A 15,951-nucleotide genomic window follows, 5' to 3' on the forward strand; every position below is an offset into this window, starting at 1 on the left:
TAGATTAATGGTAATAAAGGTCATTTATGACAATTCACCTTATAAGAAGATTATCTGTTGCATAGTATATGTCTAAAAAACAGAATCCAGTAGAGTACCATTCAAAGCACTAAAGTGAATTTGAAAATCCCATGGGAAGGATTTTGCCCTGTATGAGGAGAAACTGTCACTGCACTTGAACTTGACAGTAACTGAAGCAAATGATTGGGAGACTGACAGAATTTCTCTGCCTTTTAGACTCTGCTCAGACACACAAATACACAGCCAAACACAATTTGATTTAATGCGTATGTTCTGGAAGGCAAGTTGAGTTGATCTGATGTTACACTTGGAACTATGATGTTAAGTTTGAGCAACATGTAAGGTCACATTAACAACAGTCTAGGCTATCATTGATAATGTTATTTATTATATAGCTTATAGTAAAAAAGGTAGTTATTTGCATCTATTCGTTAAAATAAGCATCTGGAATCACATTTGTTTACACTGGTGGTCTCACAGAAACACCCACATTGTTAATCCTACACATATACAACACTGCCCCCTAGAGGACAGAAGTATTCAGTGCATTTTTATGGCATGCACAGCAACTTTATAACCAAACATATTTCAAACAAAGGCTAAATCCTAATGAACAGTACAAAGGTCACATTGCCATTTTTTGTCTGTTTATATGTTGCCTTATTGGAGTGTATAAATATTGCATGTGGGCAGGGGTGTTATTTCCCCTGGCACTATGGAGCTGGAGGATTATTGACTCATGATATGCTTAGCCAGTGGAATATTCTGGAAATTTTCATAAAGAGAAAAAAAGAGGTACAAAGTGCATTAAGTTTAAATGACATTATAAAATGCATGTGCAAGCAGTCCAGGCACAGCCACAGTATTGGATGCTGCAATTTACAGATGAAACCACGTTTTTCATGCAATTTCATTATTTTACAGTACATGCCTGAAATAGTTATTTTTGAATGCCACTTACTGGTTAATATTTTTATTTATTTTTCAATTATGGACCATGCATGATATCCTGCATGTGGTGAGCCATTATGTTTTATTAGTTTGCATGCTTTGTGTTTCTTTCTCTCTTTCAATCCCCCTGCTGTGCTGAAAGACTTTCGATCAAACATTTGATGAGGAGCTTACCGAGTCATTGCATCGTATCAATGGCCTACGCAGTGCCGAGCCTGTTTACGGATCAATGGGCCAACTCGACGAATCCAATGACTGGGTAAAGAGAGAGCGCACAGCACTTCATCTCTGTCCCTTCGGTTGACTGATGAGATCATGATACAGTCACTCCTCTTCATCCCCTTCTTCCTCATGTTCATTCAGTGTCCAGCCCTCATGAAACAGCATGTCACATCATTTTACCATTTAGTACTAGTGATCATAATGTTAACTAAATAGCCACTTGAGTCTTTTATAATGATAATGGATTCATTTGATTGCATTTTTTTCCATTTTTGGAACCTTACTTGAGTTTCAATTTGTTAAATTGGATAATACATTTGGTATTATGAACTAACTTTGGATATTATTTTTAGAGCATTTATGCAAGGTAATGTTAATTTCTACATACAGTATACACATTTAGTCGTATAATTTTAACATCTAAATCCATTTTGAACAAACATGAATTAATTGTATACAATGGTATATTTATAAATTAACAATTGTTTCCCTGTTTTTAAATACACCAGTCTATTTAGAGATAGTTATGACATAATAAATTATATTCTTAAGAAAAAAAAAAACATTTGAATTTAGCATCTGTAGATTCCCCCAATGTGTTTATTTTAAGAGAATATACAGAATCATTCAAAGATTTTTATTGAGCAAGGATGCATTAAACTGACTAAAAGTGGCAGTAAATAATGATTTCTATTTCATATGAATGCTGTTCTTTTGAACTTTATATTCATTTTTATCACATCTTACACAAAAAATATTAAGCAGCTCAATAAAAAATGCTGAGCACCAAATCAGCATATTAGAATTATGTCTGATCATGTGACACTTAAGACTGGAAATTTAACTCTGCCATCACATTTGAATTTTAACAAAATTTTAAATATATTAAATAAAATAGTTATTTTAAAATGTACTAATATTTCACAATATTACTATTTTTGATTAAATGAATGTAGTTGTGGTGAGCACAAGAGACTATATATATATGTAACAATAGTATATACTTTATCACTTTATTAAACCACTGGGGCAGAATACCAATGAAGTAGCATCTAAATAGACAAATTATGATAAATGTCCAGTATCACTGAAATAATGACTTTGAAATAATACAATTATATTTTCACCTGATGTCACACTCAAGATGCATCACATGTCTCGTTGCCCAAAATTCTCTTGCCCTCAATTAATCTCAGTTGCATGCTTACTAAATTGTTATCTTCCAGTAAATGCAACATACCCATCTTTCCTTATGTTTTATTAGAATAATGTTTGTGTTTTATGGGTTAGACTTTTCCTCTTTCTACCAAAGTCTTCTTTATTTGTCTGAAAATCATTGTTGAAAACAGGTCAGAAAGCTAATGATTTTTGTAAAAAAAACACACACAAAAAAACTAAAATGTGCATGCTAGCAGGGCATTATTTTGGCAGAAACTTCCCAGAAGTCATTTAAAGTGTTACGAACATCTCTTAAAACTAAAACAGAGTGCCAACACTAATTTACTGTTCACATTATTATCAAAATTCCCTATGAGGGAAGCAACAGGTTTTGCGAATGTAGGACTACTAGAGTAATGATTGCTTCTCTCTTTGTATCCTTTCCTACTGCTAAGGAGGAGGATGTACGGGAGAGCCGGTTGAGCTTTCCCAACGCAGGGAAAGACGGGGCTGTGCCCAAAGCCGCTAACAATGCGGCCCCAACTCCCTCTGACCCAGCCATTGCTGCCAGCAAGAGTCATGAGGAGATGAGAAAACTCTTCATCGACCGAGCCAAGAAGATCGACACTGTGTCTCGTGCCGGATTCCCACTGGCTTTCTTGTTTTTCAATATTTTCTATTGGGTTCTGTACAAAATCCTACGCCATGAGGATGTGCATAAGCGATAGATGGAACCTGGCGTGATGCAGCTTGGGAAGTACTGTAAGTAACACAGTAAAGCTGCATCAATGAACTCTGATGCTATTAGTCCTGTTCCTGCCATGATCTATGCTGAATTCTGAAAATGACTATGAAAAACTGTGATGTCAAGGACCGGTGGTTACTTTCAATAGTTTGTTTGTGTTGTGCACCCATTCAAGGACACTGCGCTCGCTCACTATGCAATGGATAGGCACCCGTAAGGCCTCTGACACACCTGTCCTTTAACAAACTACAATAAAAGTGGACAGAACTTCCTCACACCTGTTTAACACAGGAGCACAGTCCGACACCGATTACAGCCCCTTTAGAGACAGATATGTGTGTCTTGCACTGGTTTTGTCAACTCTGTTGTCTTACAGCTTCACTGCCAATGTTCTGTGTTGTATATTTGATACACAGCTATTAAAAAATGGCAAGTATAGAGTGCAAGAGCAGAACTGTATATTATACAAATTTCCAAACACAATATATAATCTTGATGATTTTATAAGAAAGTGTGGAATTGCTTTTATTAGCATTTGGTCAGCGTATTTTACCCTTGGTCATTTTGTCCTGACCTGATTGTTGACCAGCTCTAGAAACCAGCATCCAGGCCAAAAACATTCTGAGCTAAATCTCAAGAATGACCCTGAACCAGCAGAGAAGACTATTCTGTTTACAGCTATGAACACCTTGCTTCAAGAAAACACATTTCCAAAACTTTAGTGGGTAGCGTAATGTCAGTAACCATAGACTAATTGAAACCATTCTACAAGTCCAACTGAAGTTTCTCTCAAACAAAAGCATTGTTGTTCAAAAACCATTACAAATCACTTCAAGCTAATGATGCCACTGCAAAATAATGCAGCTGGGAGTGAATTCTGTCAGACATGTGTTGCAAATTCGTGAATGGAGAAAAGAGGTGGGCTGGAGTCTCAGCCAATGTGTTTTCTGAGAATACTCAAATTCAAGTGCAAAAAAATAAATATTTGTCATTAATAAAATAAAATAAAAAAAATTGAGTGGTTTTAAACTAATCTAACTGAATGAATGGTGATTAAATGGCAATTGATTTTGAAAAAGGAGCTATTAGATTCAACTAAAAAAGAGATCCATATTCAATTTTGCTTCTAAGGATATTTTAATTATCCATAGGGTACTGAAAATGTATTTGAAACAATGTTTAACAATATCATCAATATTTATTTTTTAGCACTGAAACTCAGAATTATCTGTTCACTTATATGTTCTTTGAATATAGTTCAAAACAGTTAAAATACTGGGACCAGACTGTATTAAACCGTTTTTGTTTGTTTGTTTTGTTTTGTCATGATGATGATAATTTGGGAGAAATGTATTTCCTTTTCTTTGAAAATAAAAGTAATCTGCTGGAAAACTGTGCCATACAAATGATCAAAGCATATCTAGTCTCACACATTTCTAAGACAAAATAGAGCTGTGATGTTGTGTTTTGAACACCATCTGACATCAGCATTTGGCACACACATTCATCATGGAATGGATAAAGGAAGTTCATAGACATTTACAGTATAATGCAAGAGCAGTTGTAATTTGTTTTGTACATATTAATATGTTAAATGTTATGCATGAACTTAAGTCTGTTGTACTGCATTTTTTTAAATGTGAATCTGACCTGTCAGTCCAAATGTTCTCGCTGCTATCAAAAGAGAGTTGGTTACAGGTGAGACGCATATTTTCTTCCGTGTACATCTGCAAATAGGCTTCTGGTCACACTCTACTTTACAGTGTCCACATATAGCCTAGCTAAGTCGACAGTCATAAAAAATTAAATAAAAAATATGCCACAAAACAGTTTGTCAGTATTTAAACTTTTAACATGAACACTGTAATGTAAAGTGTAAGTTCCTTTTTTAGGTTTACTGAGGCGCCCTCTGAGAAAGACTGAAAAATAAAGATGTTTATAAAAGCATCATTGGTCTCTCGTTCATTTAGGTGCGTTCATTTTCTCACTTTACGTGTGTGTACTTGTACTGGATTCGACTGCTGCCGAGGGCATTAAAGAGCTATAGCGCGGAGCTCTCACAAAAATGTTAGTAGGCTAATCATCTTTTGGGGGTAAATGATAGTTTGTAAAACGACACCTGGCCGTCTATGTTTACTGTAGTAGTACTGCATCTACACGCCCCCATCAGACTGTACGCCTACATAAAGCAGTGCGCGGTGCGTCCGGCGGTGAGCAGCATGATTCTCCACGGGAAAGTGGCTCTGGTCACCGGCGGCGCGCAAGGCATCGGAAGAGCCGTGGTGGAAGATCTCCTGGGGAATGGGGCGAAGGTTTAGCTTTCTCAAATTTCTATATATTTTTTTAAATGGACATGTTAATGCGGATTTATCCAATTAACTATTGGGAAAACTTGTACAAATCTAAACTATTTTAATTGCCTGTTTTGTGGCGATTTTCTCCATTTGATCATCCATCATTTGGTGGCTTTAGTTAGTTTACTTGTTTTAGCGTTACGTTATTAATTTATTTACTTTTTGACAATTCAGGTTGCATTGGTAGACCTGAACCAGTCTGTGGGAGAGGAATGTAAAAGTGATCTAGATGGTCAGTTTGGAGAGGATAACTGTATTTTTATCCAGTGTGACGTGACGGACTCGGGGAAACTTAAAGGTAAAATCATACTTTTTACTTAGGCTTTTATGTATAGGGCATTTATCATCTTCTCTGAGGTTGGAATCGTTTTCTTAAACGAAACAATGATCCACTTCTCATTTGCGCACCTGTATGTGAAGCGCATCTTATTCCTGAACAGAGTCTCATTGTTTGGGATGTTAATTAGGTCATAGTAGACCTTCATAAGGCCCCAGGTCAACAATGAAGAATGTTATAGGTTGTTTGAAGTTTTAACACAATCAATGCTTTGTCTTTTGTTAATATTTCTCCAAGACAAGGGTTTATGGGTCGGTGGTGAGGAGATTGTTCATTCCTGTTAGACTTGTTTCTAAAGACACACTTACTATAGAGTTTAATCAAATGTTTCTTTGTGGAATGCTGCAGCTGCAAGTCAGGTGAGGGCACATGCAGGCTGACACTGGCTGTATTTCAAAACCTAGTGAGCTGCCTACCTGGATTGCTAGTTTTGTTTTGATACGGACACTTTGTACTGCTGTCAAAAGTGGAACTATTGTTATTGATCAAAACATGAAAACTGTTTTTCTTCCTTAGATGCCTTTCAAAACACAGTAGAGAGGTTTGGTCGATTGGATATTGTCATCAATAATGCTGGAATCAACAATGAGAAGAATTGGGAAAAGACCATTGAAGTAAATTTGGTGAGTTAACCCTTAAATGCATGAATGTTTTGCCAATCATTATTACATATTCGGGTCTTTAGAGACCCGGATCTATATCGAACACGGATGGATCTCTACCTGTCGCGATAATATAAGACTCTCCTGCTATAACAATTACAGAAGAATTAAATAAAGCACATTTTGTTACCTTTTGGAGCTTGGAAGGGTTCAGTTTGAGCAGATGTTTTATATCATCATCACTGTCCTCATCAGAACTCCTTTCCCAGTACATTCAGCATCTGGCTCATTTTCGCAATCTCAATATTCTTAAAACGATCATTTTCAACATCTTCAAAATCAATATTTTGATCGCTGACAGCTTCTTCACCAGATCCACCATCAAGTGACAGTGACTCTAATGTTTGATTGCGTTTAGTACTTGTAGTAAATCGCTGAGCCATTTCAAGTTTTGCTGATGATACTTCCTATTCTGCCTGTGGTAACTATGATTGAAACATCACTTCATCATTGTGTATCAGACATTACCACTTTGTACAGCCCGGTCTCACCCCAAAACGTCACATACTGACGCGTCTTGACCATACGGCAACATACGACGAAAAGGGTACCCCTAAAACGTCCATATGAGACGAAGACATAAGCGCACCAGCAGCGCCTCTTAGCGGTACCCTAACGCATACCTAAACCTACCCATAACCCAAAACGTCACATATGGACGTTTTAGGGGTACCCTTTTCGTCGTATGTTGCCGTATGGTCAAGACGCGTCAGTATGTGACGTTTTGGGGTGAGACTGTGTTACTTTGTAGAATAAAGGTGAATTGCACTTATTCAGTTATAAAATATTTAATTATTTTAATTAATTTTAATTAATTATTCTATTTTCTGTACAAAAAAAATAATAAAAATACACTGTTACACACCTCGTGTCGTTAGCGACCCTATACAATTTTTACAAAAAATGAATGGGAAAACAGGCATTCTTTTATAATTTTATTATTTTTTCTTGTTATATTGTTTACAATTAATTGATTGAGGAATACTAAAAAGATTGATGTCTAACTTTAAAAAAATGAATGAGGAAGAGGGGAGTGAATGACGTCCCGGGTCACTAAAGACCCGAGGTATGCATTTAAGGGTTAAAAATCACTTTTACAAAAAAAACAAAAACAAAAAAAAAACCCCTTGGATAGATCATGCCAAACTGTTGCATTTCCACTCAACCTCATTTCCTTGAACACATGATTTACACAGATAGTGTGGATAACGTTTTGTGCCTTTAGGGCACAACATTCAACCACACTTCAGGAAAGGAGTTACAAATTCACAAAACAATACTACACCCCCTGCTTCTAGTCCAAAAGATTTCACAATAGTTCATGAAATGAAATAATCTACTGATCTTTAATATTATTCATGCCCTGCAGAGTGATTTCATAATGGACATGATGCAGTAAAATAATGTGTATTTATGTTAGTTCATAATAGCAGGCCAATGTCAACATAATCTCACTCTCCTAAGAAAACATCTGTTCACTATGTGCTAGTAGATTTATACAACTGTTTTCCTCCTCAGACATCCGTCATAAAGGGGACATATTTAGCATTAGAACACATGAGTAAAGAGTATGGAAAGGAAGGAGGGGTTATCATCAACGTCTCATCTATGGCAGGTAAGCCACTGATAACTTTATTGTGTGTCTAACATATGTGCCTGTTTTGAAAAAGTTCATAATATAGCCGTACAGAGTATTGTGCTTAAGAAGGTTACATAACAGTATTTTTATGATCATTAGCAAACTATAGAATGAGTCAAATGTTTGCTCACACTAAAGCAAATATTTGTGTTTTGTTCTGTCTGTTGTCAAGGATCTGTACCGATTTTTTACAGACGAAAAATTACACAAGCACAATTACACCTAAATAATAAATTACATAATAGATGCTGTGCAGTTACTGAAGATTACAGATAAATGACTTGCTTGATGATTAAGATGTAAAAGAGTCAAAACCTTTAGAATAACAGGTCATTTGGGCACACCTTTTTTCCAAGAATGTAGTTTTAAATGAACGCATGTAATATGAACAAAATGACAAAAGAGCATGAAGCAAAAAATAATAGCAGTATGCCACAATGAGACATTTTAACTTACAAAAGTATCTGCTTAAAAATGCACTCGGATGAAATGTGATTGGAATTATATACACTCACATGAAATGAAAAGGCTGACAACATAATGAAATGAAATGCAGCTAGCCATGTACAGCACAAACGTGTTAACAATTAACAATGCATGTAAGTTAGTTGAGATTGAATCCAAGAATCATCTTATTGTTAATAGACAGTTTTAAAATAAAATAAAATAAAATAAAATAAACAATGTTTTTGTATGATGCAGCAGAATTTGATAAACAAACTTAATACATCCACCACAGTAGGTGGCAGCATTAAAGTTTCACTATTATGCTTTTTCGGATATTACCTTTCATGTAGTGTGAATGTAAAAGGTCTACAAAGTTTCAAAGATTAAAATGCATGATAAATGGAGTTATTGTCTCCCAAAAGAAAGAATCGATTCTGAACTGCCTGAAACAAGTCGCCAGCAAGTCCAGTCGTTGATACGGTAAAACCGACACCATCATTACTGTTTGTATCATTGTGTCTAAAAGTGCTGAAGAAACCCTCGGAGCTGAAATTCAGATATGGTCATAGCCGTTTCATTTTCGACACGTTGTAAGAGGTAGACCTTTCACAACAGAGTGGGCCAATTGACCAATCAGAGCAGAGTAGGCTCTCGGAAAGGAGGGGTAAAAATCCTTTATTGAACCATTTCAGACACTGTGAAAAAAGAGGTGATGCAGCAATGTATATTATGAGAATTCAAGTGTTTTTTTTTTTTTACCTTGGATGCATGTTAACCTATTTTAGGTTAAGTCCAAGACTGCATTCAAAGAAGAGCCAGCATAAAGTAAACAAAAACTTTTTGGTAACAGCCATTTCAATAGTCTCTGGGAAACTGCATAGTGTGAGACATTCAAGATCTGTCTCACACTAATTATTTACAGTACATTACTGGGACACTCCTTGCTTTGAAGTTGTATAACCCATGTGCTCTATCTTTGCCTTTGTGACTATTCACACAAGCAAATCCAAGTTCACACTAAAAAAAAAACACACCAGATTTGTATTTAAGCACCCCAGAAGATGGAAAAAACTGCAATCGTAAATCAACAGCATAACTATTATGACAACAAAGGGAAGGCTATCCATCTTCCATCAGATACCTGTGTTGTGGTGACACTGAGTTGTTTGGACATAGACAAACTGATTCTGGGCACTGTTTTGAAAATATGAATATGATTTTGTATATATACGTGTGTGTACATGGTGGATGATGAATGTTGCATGGCTGACAGTGAACTTGTTATAACCCCCAACATGCTCCACAAGTTTTTAGACTTTGGATTTGAAAGAGCCTTTTCATTTCCCTGAGAACTGGGATAAAGGATGGTTTATTTCTATCACTGCATCTCAAGTTTCTAACTAATATAACACAGGTGATTATCCTTTTTTTGTGAGTGGAACAACTCTCACTTTGTGACTATATAATGGAATTTATTTTCTTGTAACTGGAGATTTATACTCTTTTGAATTTTGTTGAGGGATCTCACTTTCTCTCATTGCCCTCACTTCCAAAGCTGGAAGCTTGATGTTGTTGCTGTTTAACCACACATTAAATTGCATAACTTTGTGTAAGAAAGTAACGTTAAGACTAAGTTAAAATATAGGCCTGCTTCACCCTCCTTAAACACCAATGAATCAGTATTAATGTTGACAGTACATCAAATAATTATTCATCAGAAACTAGGAAACAACTGAACAAAAAAAATAAAAATCGTTTATTATTGTAAATAAATATTTTGTCTTATACCTGTGCATGTTTTCATTATTGCTGTGAGCAAATCTCTGTGAGGAAAAATTGTGAGGTTTCCCTGAGTTGCATCAGATCCAGTTTCACATCCACAAGTAGCCAATGCAATAAATTAAACAGAACAAAGAACATTATAAATATAATATGAATTATATAATATGAATTATATGATTATGATTTGTCCTCAACCCATCCCACAGAACAGCATGGAGCAAAAGTAATTTTAGTATTTAATATAGAGATCTCTATAATTCAAACTACATTACTCTTTTGCGAAATAGATAATCATATGCATCTGGTTTTAGAGCATATAGGGGGCGAGAGCTGAACTTACCAGCTGAATGGAAACATGTCATTGTAAGACTTCATTGTTTGGTTTACTTTTTATTAGGATCTTCCCCCTTAATTAACATGTTTACCGATACGAAATCTTGACGACTGTCTCTGAGATGTTAAAACAGCCAGAATGGGGAACAGAGCCTTCAAAGTGGATTATTCTCTGGATGTGCATTACGGTTGTGTTTAGATTTGTTCATCCAGAACACACAAGAATTGTTTAATTGTAAATACTGTCTCAGCTATTTGCCCCTGGCGTCCCTTGGCTGCCTCAGTTTGATGCGGCTTGTAAATGTTGTTTATTATAACAAAACCTCAACGCTCTAAGGAAACATAGTTCTATTTGACTTCTCCAATAACTTTTCATATAAAATACAATTTATGTTTATTGCAATATAATCGTTATTAATATCCATATATTTTAATATTCATTGTATTGGGAAAAATCCAGGTGACTTTTCCACAAAAATTTGTATTTTCATATAGGTCAATAAACAGCCAAACTGCCCTATAAAGTTTAAAGCAGTAGTTTAGGAAATTGTCCTCAGCTCTTTATGTTTCTAAAGAGCCACTTTAGACTCAACAGCCATTAGGATTTTCATACTTGAATTAAAGGAGAAATCCTCAGCCTTGGAAGATCCAGACATTTTCCATGACGAAGGAATTGGAAGTCATTCACAGGCTTTGTTTTACTACAGCCTCAATAAGATGAAAACATTGCGCTTTCATATAACAGACTCTGGTCGGTTACAAAAGCTTTCATTCAGTCGCATGTGATGATAATGTGCATGAACGTTAAAGAAATAGAAATAATGCTTATTTTAGCCATGTACTCACCTTCATGTTTCAAACCCATGTGTCTGTGGGGGTGAAAAAAAAGAAGATATTCTGAATAATTTTCACACAACTCTTTTACATACAATGACAGTTCATAGTGATCTGCTCCAAAAAAGCACCATGAAAACAGTCCATATGACTCATGTGCTATATTCCCACATCTCCTCAAATGTATGGGGAATATATTACACTTTTAGTCATTATTCCCAAACAATTGTTGTAACTTGGGAACTGTTGATTCAACGAGTTGAACTCAGATTTATGAACCGAAAAGAACCAATCCAACCAAATGAACAAATCCTGATCTGGTTCTCGAGTTAAATTCACTAACATAATGATTCAACCGCAGTTAACATCTCACTCATCTCATTTCTTAAATTTTAAGTGACTTAAATTTTGGCCTTTGTGACTATTCACACAAGCAAATCCAAGTTCACACTAAAAAAACACACCAGATTTGTATTTAAGCACCCCGGAAGATGGAAAAAACTGCAATCGTAAATCAACAGCATTATGACAACAAAGGGAAGGCTATCCATCTTCCATCAGATACCTGTGTTGTGGTGACACTGAGTTGTTTTTTGGACATAGACAAACTGATTCTGGGCACTGTTTTGAAGATATGAATATGATTTTGTATATATACGTGTGTGTACATGGTGGATGATGAATGTTGCATGGCTGGGGAATATGTTGCTCACACAAATACCATATGGTTTTAGAATACTTGGAGTATAATGCTCAAGTCACACATGCTACCTTTATGGTGCATTTCTGGAGCTTAAAAGACATGGTCATATGGAAAAATCCTTTTTTGGGGGGGGGATTAATATTTGTTTTGTTTCTTCCCAGCATTTCTCCATTCTCCTCACCAGCCAGTGTACACAGCAACAAAGTATGGTGTGATTGGATTTTCACGAGCCATAGCTGTGAGTACATCAATCCTGTCTCATCAGTTTACCCTAAGTAAAGTTTACCGTAACCATATGTAAATCCTTTCCTTAAAATATGGTACATTCCAGCTGACTACCAAACTTGCTGACCCAGTGCGGTTTTAACAGCCCAGCTTTTCCCCCAAGAGAGAGTAGTTGTGTTTGCTCACAGATAGGATCTCTTACTCGTGTGTGTTGACACATTCTTTGCGCTGTGTGTGTAATTTAGGCTGACCGTGTTTGGACACGTTTTGTTGTCGGCAGGACGCATCTGAACAGGGCAATTATGGAGTGAGGATCAACACACTGTGCCCAGCCTTTGTGGACACCCAACTACTTCAAACTGTGGAGCATGAGGAAACAATGGGCAAGTTTGTCAAGTACAAAGATGAATTCAAACAAAGGATGGACAAGTATGGCGTTCTTAAGTAAGCTAAGCTCAGTTGAACTACCTGTTTCTTCTGTATGGGATTGTCTTAGTAGTTTTGCTTTGTTTGATGTATTCAGTCCCTTGAATAAACAGTTGTTTGGGCAGACAGCAACAGTGTTCTCTAGAAAATGGCACAAATATGTTTCTAGTCCAGACCTTTACAGTTCCAATATAAATAGTGGATTGAATGCTTTCAAATCTTTAACCCTGCCTTTACTGGGAAGTGTAGACATTTCGTTTTGCACCACCCTCGGATTAAATGTGGATTAGACCGCATGTTTTGCTTGCACTATTTTTGACATGTGCTTAAATTTGAACCAAATCAAACACCTCCACCACAACTAATCACATAGATGATACTTTATTTCATGCCTCTGCATTTTACCTCACTCGCACTATTATTCTGGTGCTGGTGGTGTATCTGAGGATGTTTTATTATTTTTTCCCTCTGAAATGTCTGTTATGTGGTATCTGACTGTCTCAAACTCTCCGTAGACATAATGAAGGATGTGTTATTTGAAGTTACAGTATGTTGACAAGAACATAGAAAAAATAAGTTTGAGGCCAATAGACACAATCGTTGTAAATTTTACAACACAATCGCCTTGTTATATCAGTGTTTGCATTATAAAATTCCACTTTCTTTGCTGAAATGTGTTCATTTCACTTAATGCTACAGGACAGAATAGTAAAATGATGTTGTGTCTGTGTGAATATCTACAGACCATCTCTTATTGCTGAAGGAATGCTGCGAATCATAACAGACGAAAGCCTAAATGGAGCCGTGATGAAGATAACCTGTTCTAAAGGCATTCACTTCCACACCTATGAGCCTCTTTCAGCTTGAGAGTGATGAACAATCAAGCCAGTCCTGTTTATTCCTCACCAGAACATTTATTTTATTGAAGTCCAGTGCAAACACCTGCAAATAAATAGGGAGGGTATAGATTTTGTAAGAGGACAGTGTTTCCTGTTTATCATTTATCAGTTTTGAAAATCAAAAAGGATTGCATACTGGTGTGGAGGCCTCTTTCTAAACCTGTTTGTTTTTTGTAATGCTCTTGAACATTATTTTGTACATAACTGCTTTAACTGTGAGTAATTGCTTTCGAGAAAAAAAAAATCATATTTATTACTAATTCATTACTGTTTTGTGGCTATCATACCTCAATAGTGCTCAACCAACCTTTTTTGTTTTGTTTGTTTTACATATAGATATTTGTGAGAGAATATCCAAGGTTTTTAATGTATAAATCAAACAATAAACTTCTGAAAACATAAAGCAAATAATTTCTTTATACAGTACTTTTATTTTCTTTATTTGTTTCTTGCAGCTAAATTGCATAGTCTCTGTTTTACCAAAATGTAACCTAAAATCTACTTGTCGTCTTGTAGACTTGAGGATTAGCTCCTGTATAAAATGTTCTTTTGTATACAATGTTCTTATTTTTCATTTAATTTGTTTACACTTTTTCATGCCTAATTTATAAGTTGCACTGTTCTGGAATGGAAAACCAGAAACAAATGTCACCTGGCAGCTGTGTTTACATCCATGAAGTCCTTATGTCCAGGAATCTGCACATTTGTCTCCACTTACCGCATTACCAGAAATAGATGAGCCCTGCAATTTAAAATTTTGTAACACTTTATTTCGATGGTCCACTTTAGACATTCTACTAACTACAAGTAACTTTGCAGCTGCATGTCATCTGACTATCATTAGAGTAGACTGTCTGCTTAACCAGCCTGATGTCATGAAATGTGTCCACGCATTGTATTTATTGTGCAATTTATATGCAAAAATGTGTTTTTACGTGCATATGACTCACAGTTTATGCGTGCATATGATACGCACTTATGGCGTGTAATACACACGTACCTCACACCACTAATCCTACCCAAGGGGTTTAGCCTAACAGTGCATATCAAAGGGCACGTAAAAACTCATTTTTGCATATAAATTGCACGATAAACACAATGCATGCTAATGGAGACACATTTCATGAGATTGGGTTGGCTTAATATTTGTTAACTCTTTATTTCGATGGTCCACTCTATACATTCTAACTACAAGTAACTTTGCCCCTGCATGTCAACTAACTCTCATCAGTATTACTGTGTAATATTTGGTAACTTTATTTCAGTGGTCCACTTTATACATTCTAACTACAAGTAACTTTGCAGCTGCATGTCAACTATCATTAGAGTATTAATAGACTATACTTAATATCTGCTAACACTTTATTTTGATGCTCCCCCAACCATATAACCATAACCTAACAGTCCACTACAGTCTACTAATACTCTGAGAATTAGTTGACATTTAGTTGCAAAGTTTATTATAGGATGTTTAGTGTCCCATTAAAATTGTGTAACATTAAGATTTAGTTAACAGGCAAAAGCTTCCTCCTATTTTCAGCAATGCCATTTCATTCTAACAAGCTGTTTGATAAACACTGTAAAAATCCACCTGCCTCATTTTAATTTAAATTATACTAAACTTACTTTAAAAAAATCTAATTGAATCTTGTATAACTTGAAGTAAGAGTAAGCATATGTTGTCATGATTTATTGATCATACATTTTTATAAAAATAAATATTTTCAATGAACTTTCCATAAATGCAGTCAAAACAAAAACATATTAATTGCAAACGGTGCCGTAATGGTACATATTGTGACATGGAATGCATCACTTTATCTTGATCAATCAAAACATGACTTATCTGTTTTAAATACTTTAGGACTTGTGTTTTGTTGTATCATGATATCAGTACAGTGACTTATCTGTTTTAAATACTTTAGGACTTGTGTTTTGTTGTATCATGATATCAGTACAGTGACTTATCTGTTTTAAATACTTTAGGACTTGTGTTTTGTTGTATCATGACATCAGTCACCAAGTCTACACTAAAGTAGTTTCATAAATAATATAATGCCCTAGTTGGTTCATAAGGGTTAAATTTGACAAGAACAGTTCTAAGAGTGTCCGACTATTTCACAGATGAGAAGAAAGTTTTTGCGTATCACTGTAACTTTACAAATTGTGATGAAACATCACAGAGATTACCAAGAATGTGACTCTTCTTGATA

The 15,951-nt window shown here is 35.5% G+C and overlaps 2 protein-coding genes across 3 annotated transcripts in view; both read left to right on the plus strand.

The window, feature by feature from the left end:
- Window positions 1-5,040, plus strand: part of glra3 (glycine receptor, alpha 3) — a 50,183-nt gene extending 45,143 nt beyond the window's left edge. The window contains exons 9-10 of one of the 2 annotated variants that reach the window (XM_079851513.1): window positions 1,115-1,231; window positions 2,808-5,040. In XM_079851513.1, coding sequence (XP_079707639.1) covers window positions 1,115-1,231; window positions 2,808-3,080 — 390 coding nt within the window. In that variant the 3' untranslated portion in view covers window positions 3,081-5,040. The remainder of the gene's footprint in view (window positions 1-1,114; window positions 1,232-2,807) is intronic. The other variant, XM_079851514.1, reaches the window with a different exon arrangement.
- Window positions 5,041-5,286: 246 nt separating this feature from the next.
- On the plus strand, window positions 5,287-15,713 carry hpgd (15-hydroxyprostaglandin dehydrogenase). The gene is made up of 7 exons (XM_079862737.1): window positions 5,287-5,409; window positions 5,626-5,749; window positions 6,305-6,411; window positions 7,969-8,065; window positions 12,350-12,426; window positions 12,694-12,857; window positions 13,583-15,713. Exons 1-7 carry the CDS (start codon window positions 5,317-5,319, stop codon window positions 13,704-13,706), a joined length of 786 nt encoding a protein of 261 aa, XP_079718863.1. The 5' UTR covers window positions 5,287-5,316; the 3' UTR covers window positions 13,707-15,713.
- The last annotated feature ends 238 nt before the right edge of the window (window positions 15,714-15,951 follow it).

Source organism: Squalius cephalus, assembly GCF_949319135.1.
Source record: "Squalius cephalus genome assembly, chromosome: 2".
Taxonomy (NCBI): domain Eukaryota; kingdom Metazoa; phylum Chordata; class Actinopteri; order Cypriniformes; family Leuciscidae; genus Squalius; species Squalius cephalus.

Coding starts and splice junctions, on each gene's coding strand:
- hpgd (XM_079862737.1), top strand. CDS start 5,317: ATGATTCTCCACGGGAAAGTGGCTCTGGTCACCGGCGGCGCGCAAGGC. Junction 5,410..5,625: donor TCCTGGGGAATGGGGCGAAG/GTTTAGCTTTCT, acceptor TTGACAATTCAG/GTTGCATTGGTAGACCTGAA. Junction 6,412..7,968: donor AGACCATTGAAGTAAATTTG/GTGAGTTAACCC, acceptor TTTCCTCCTCAG/ACATCCGTCATAAAGGGGAC.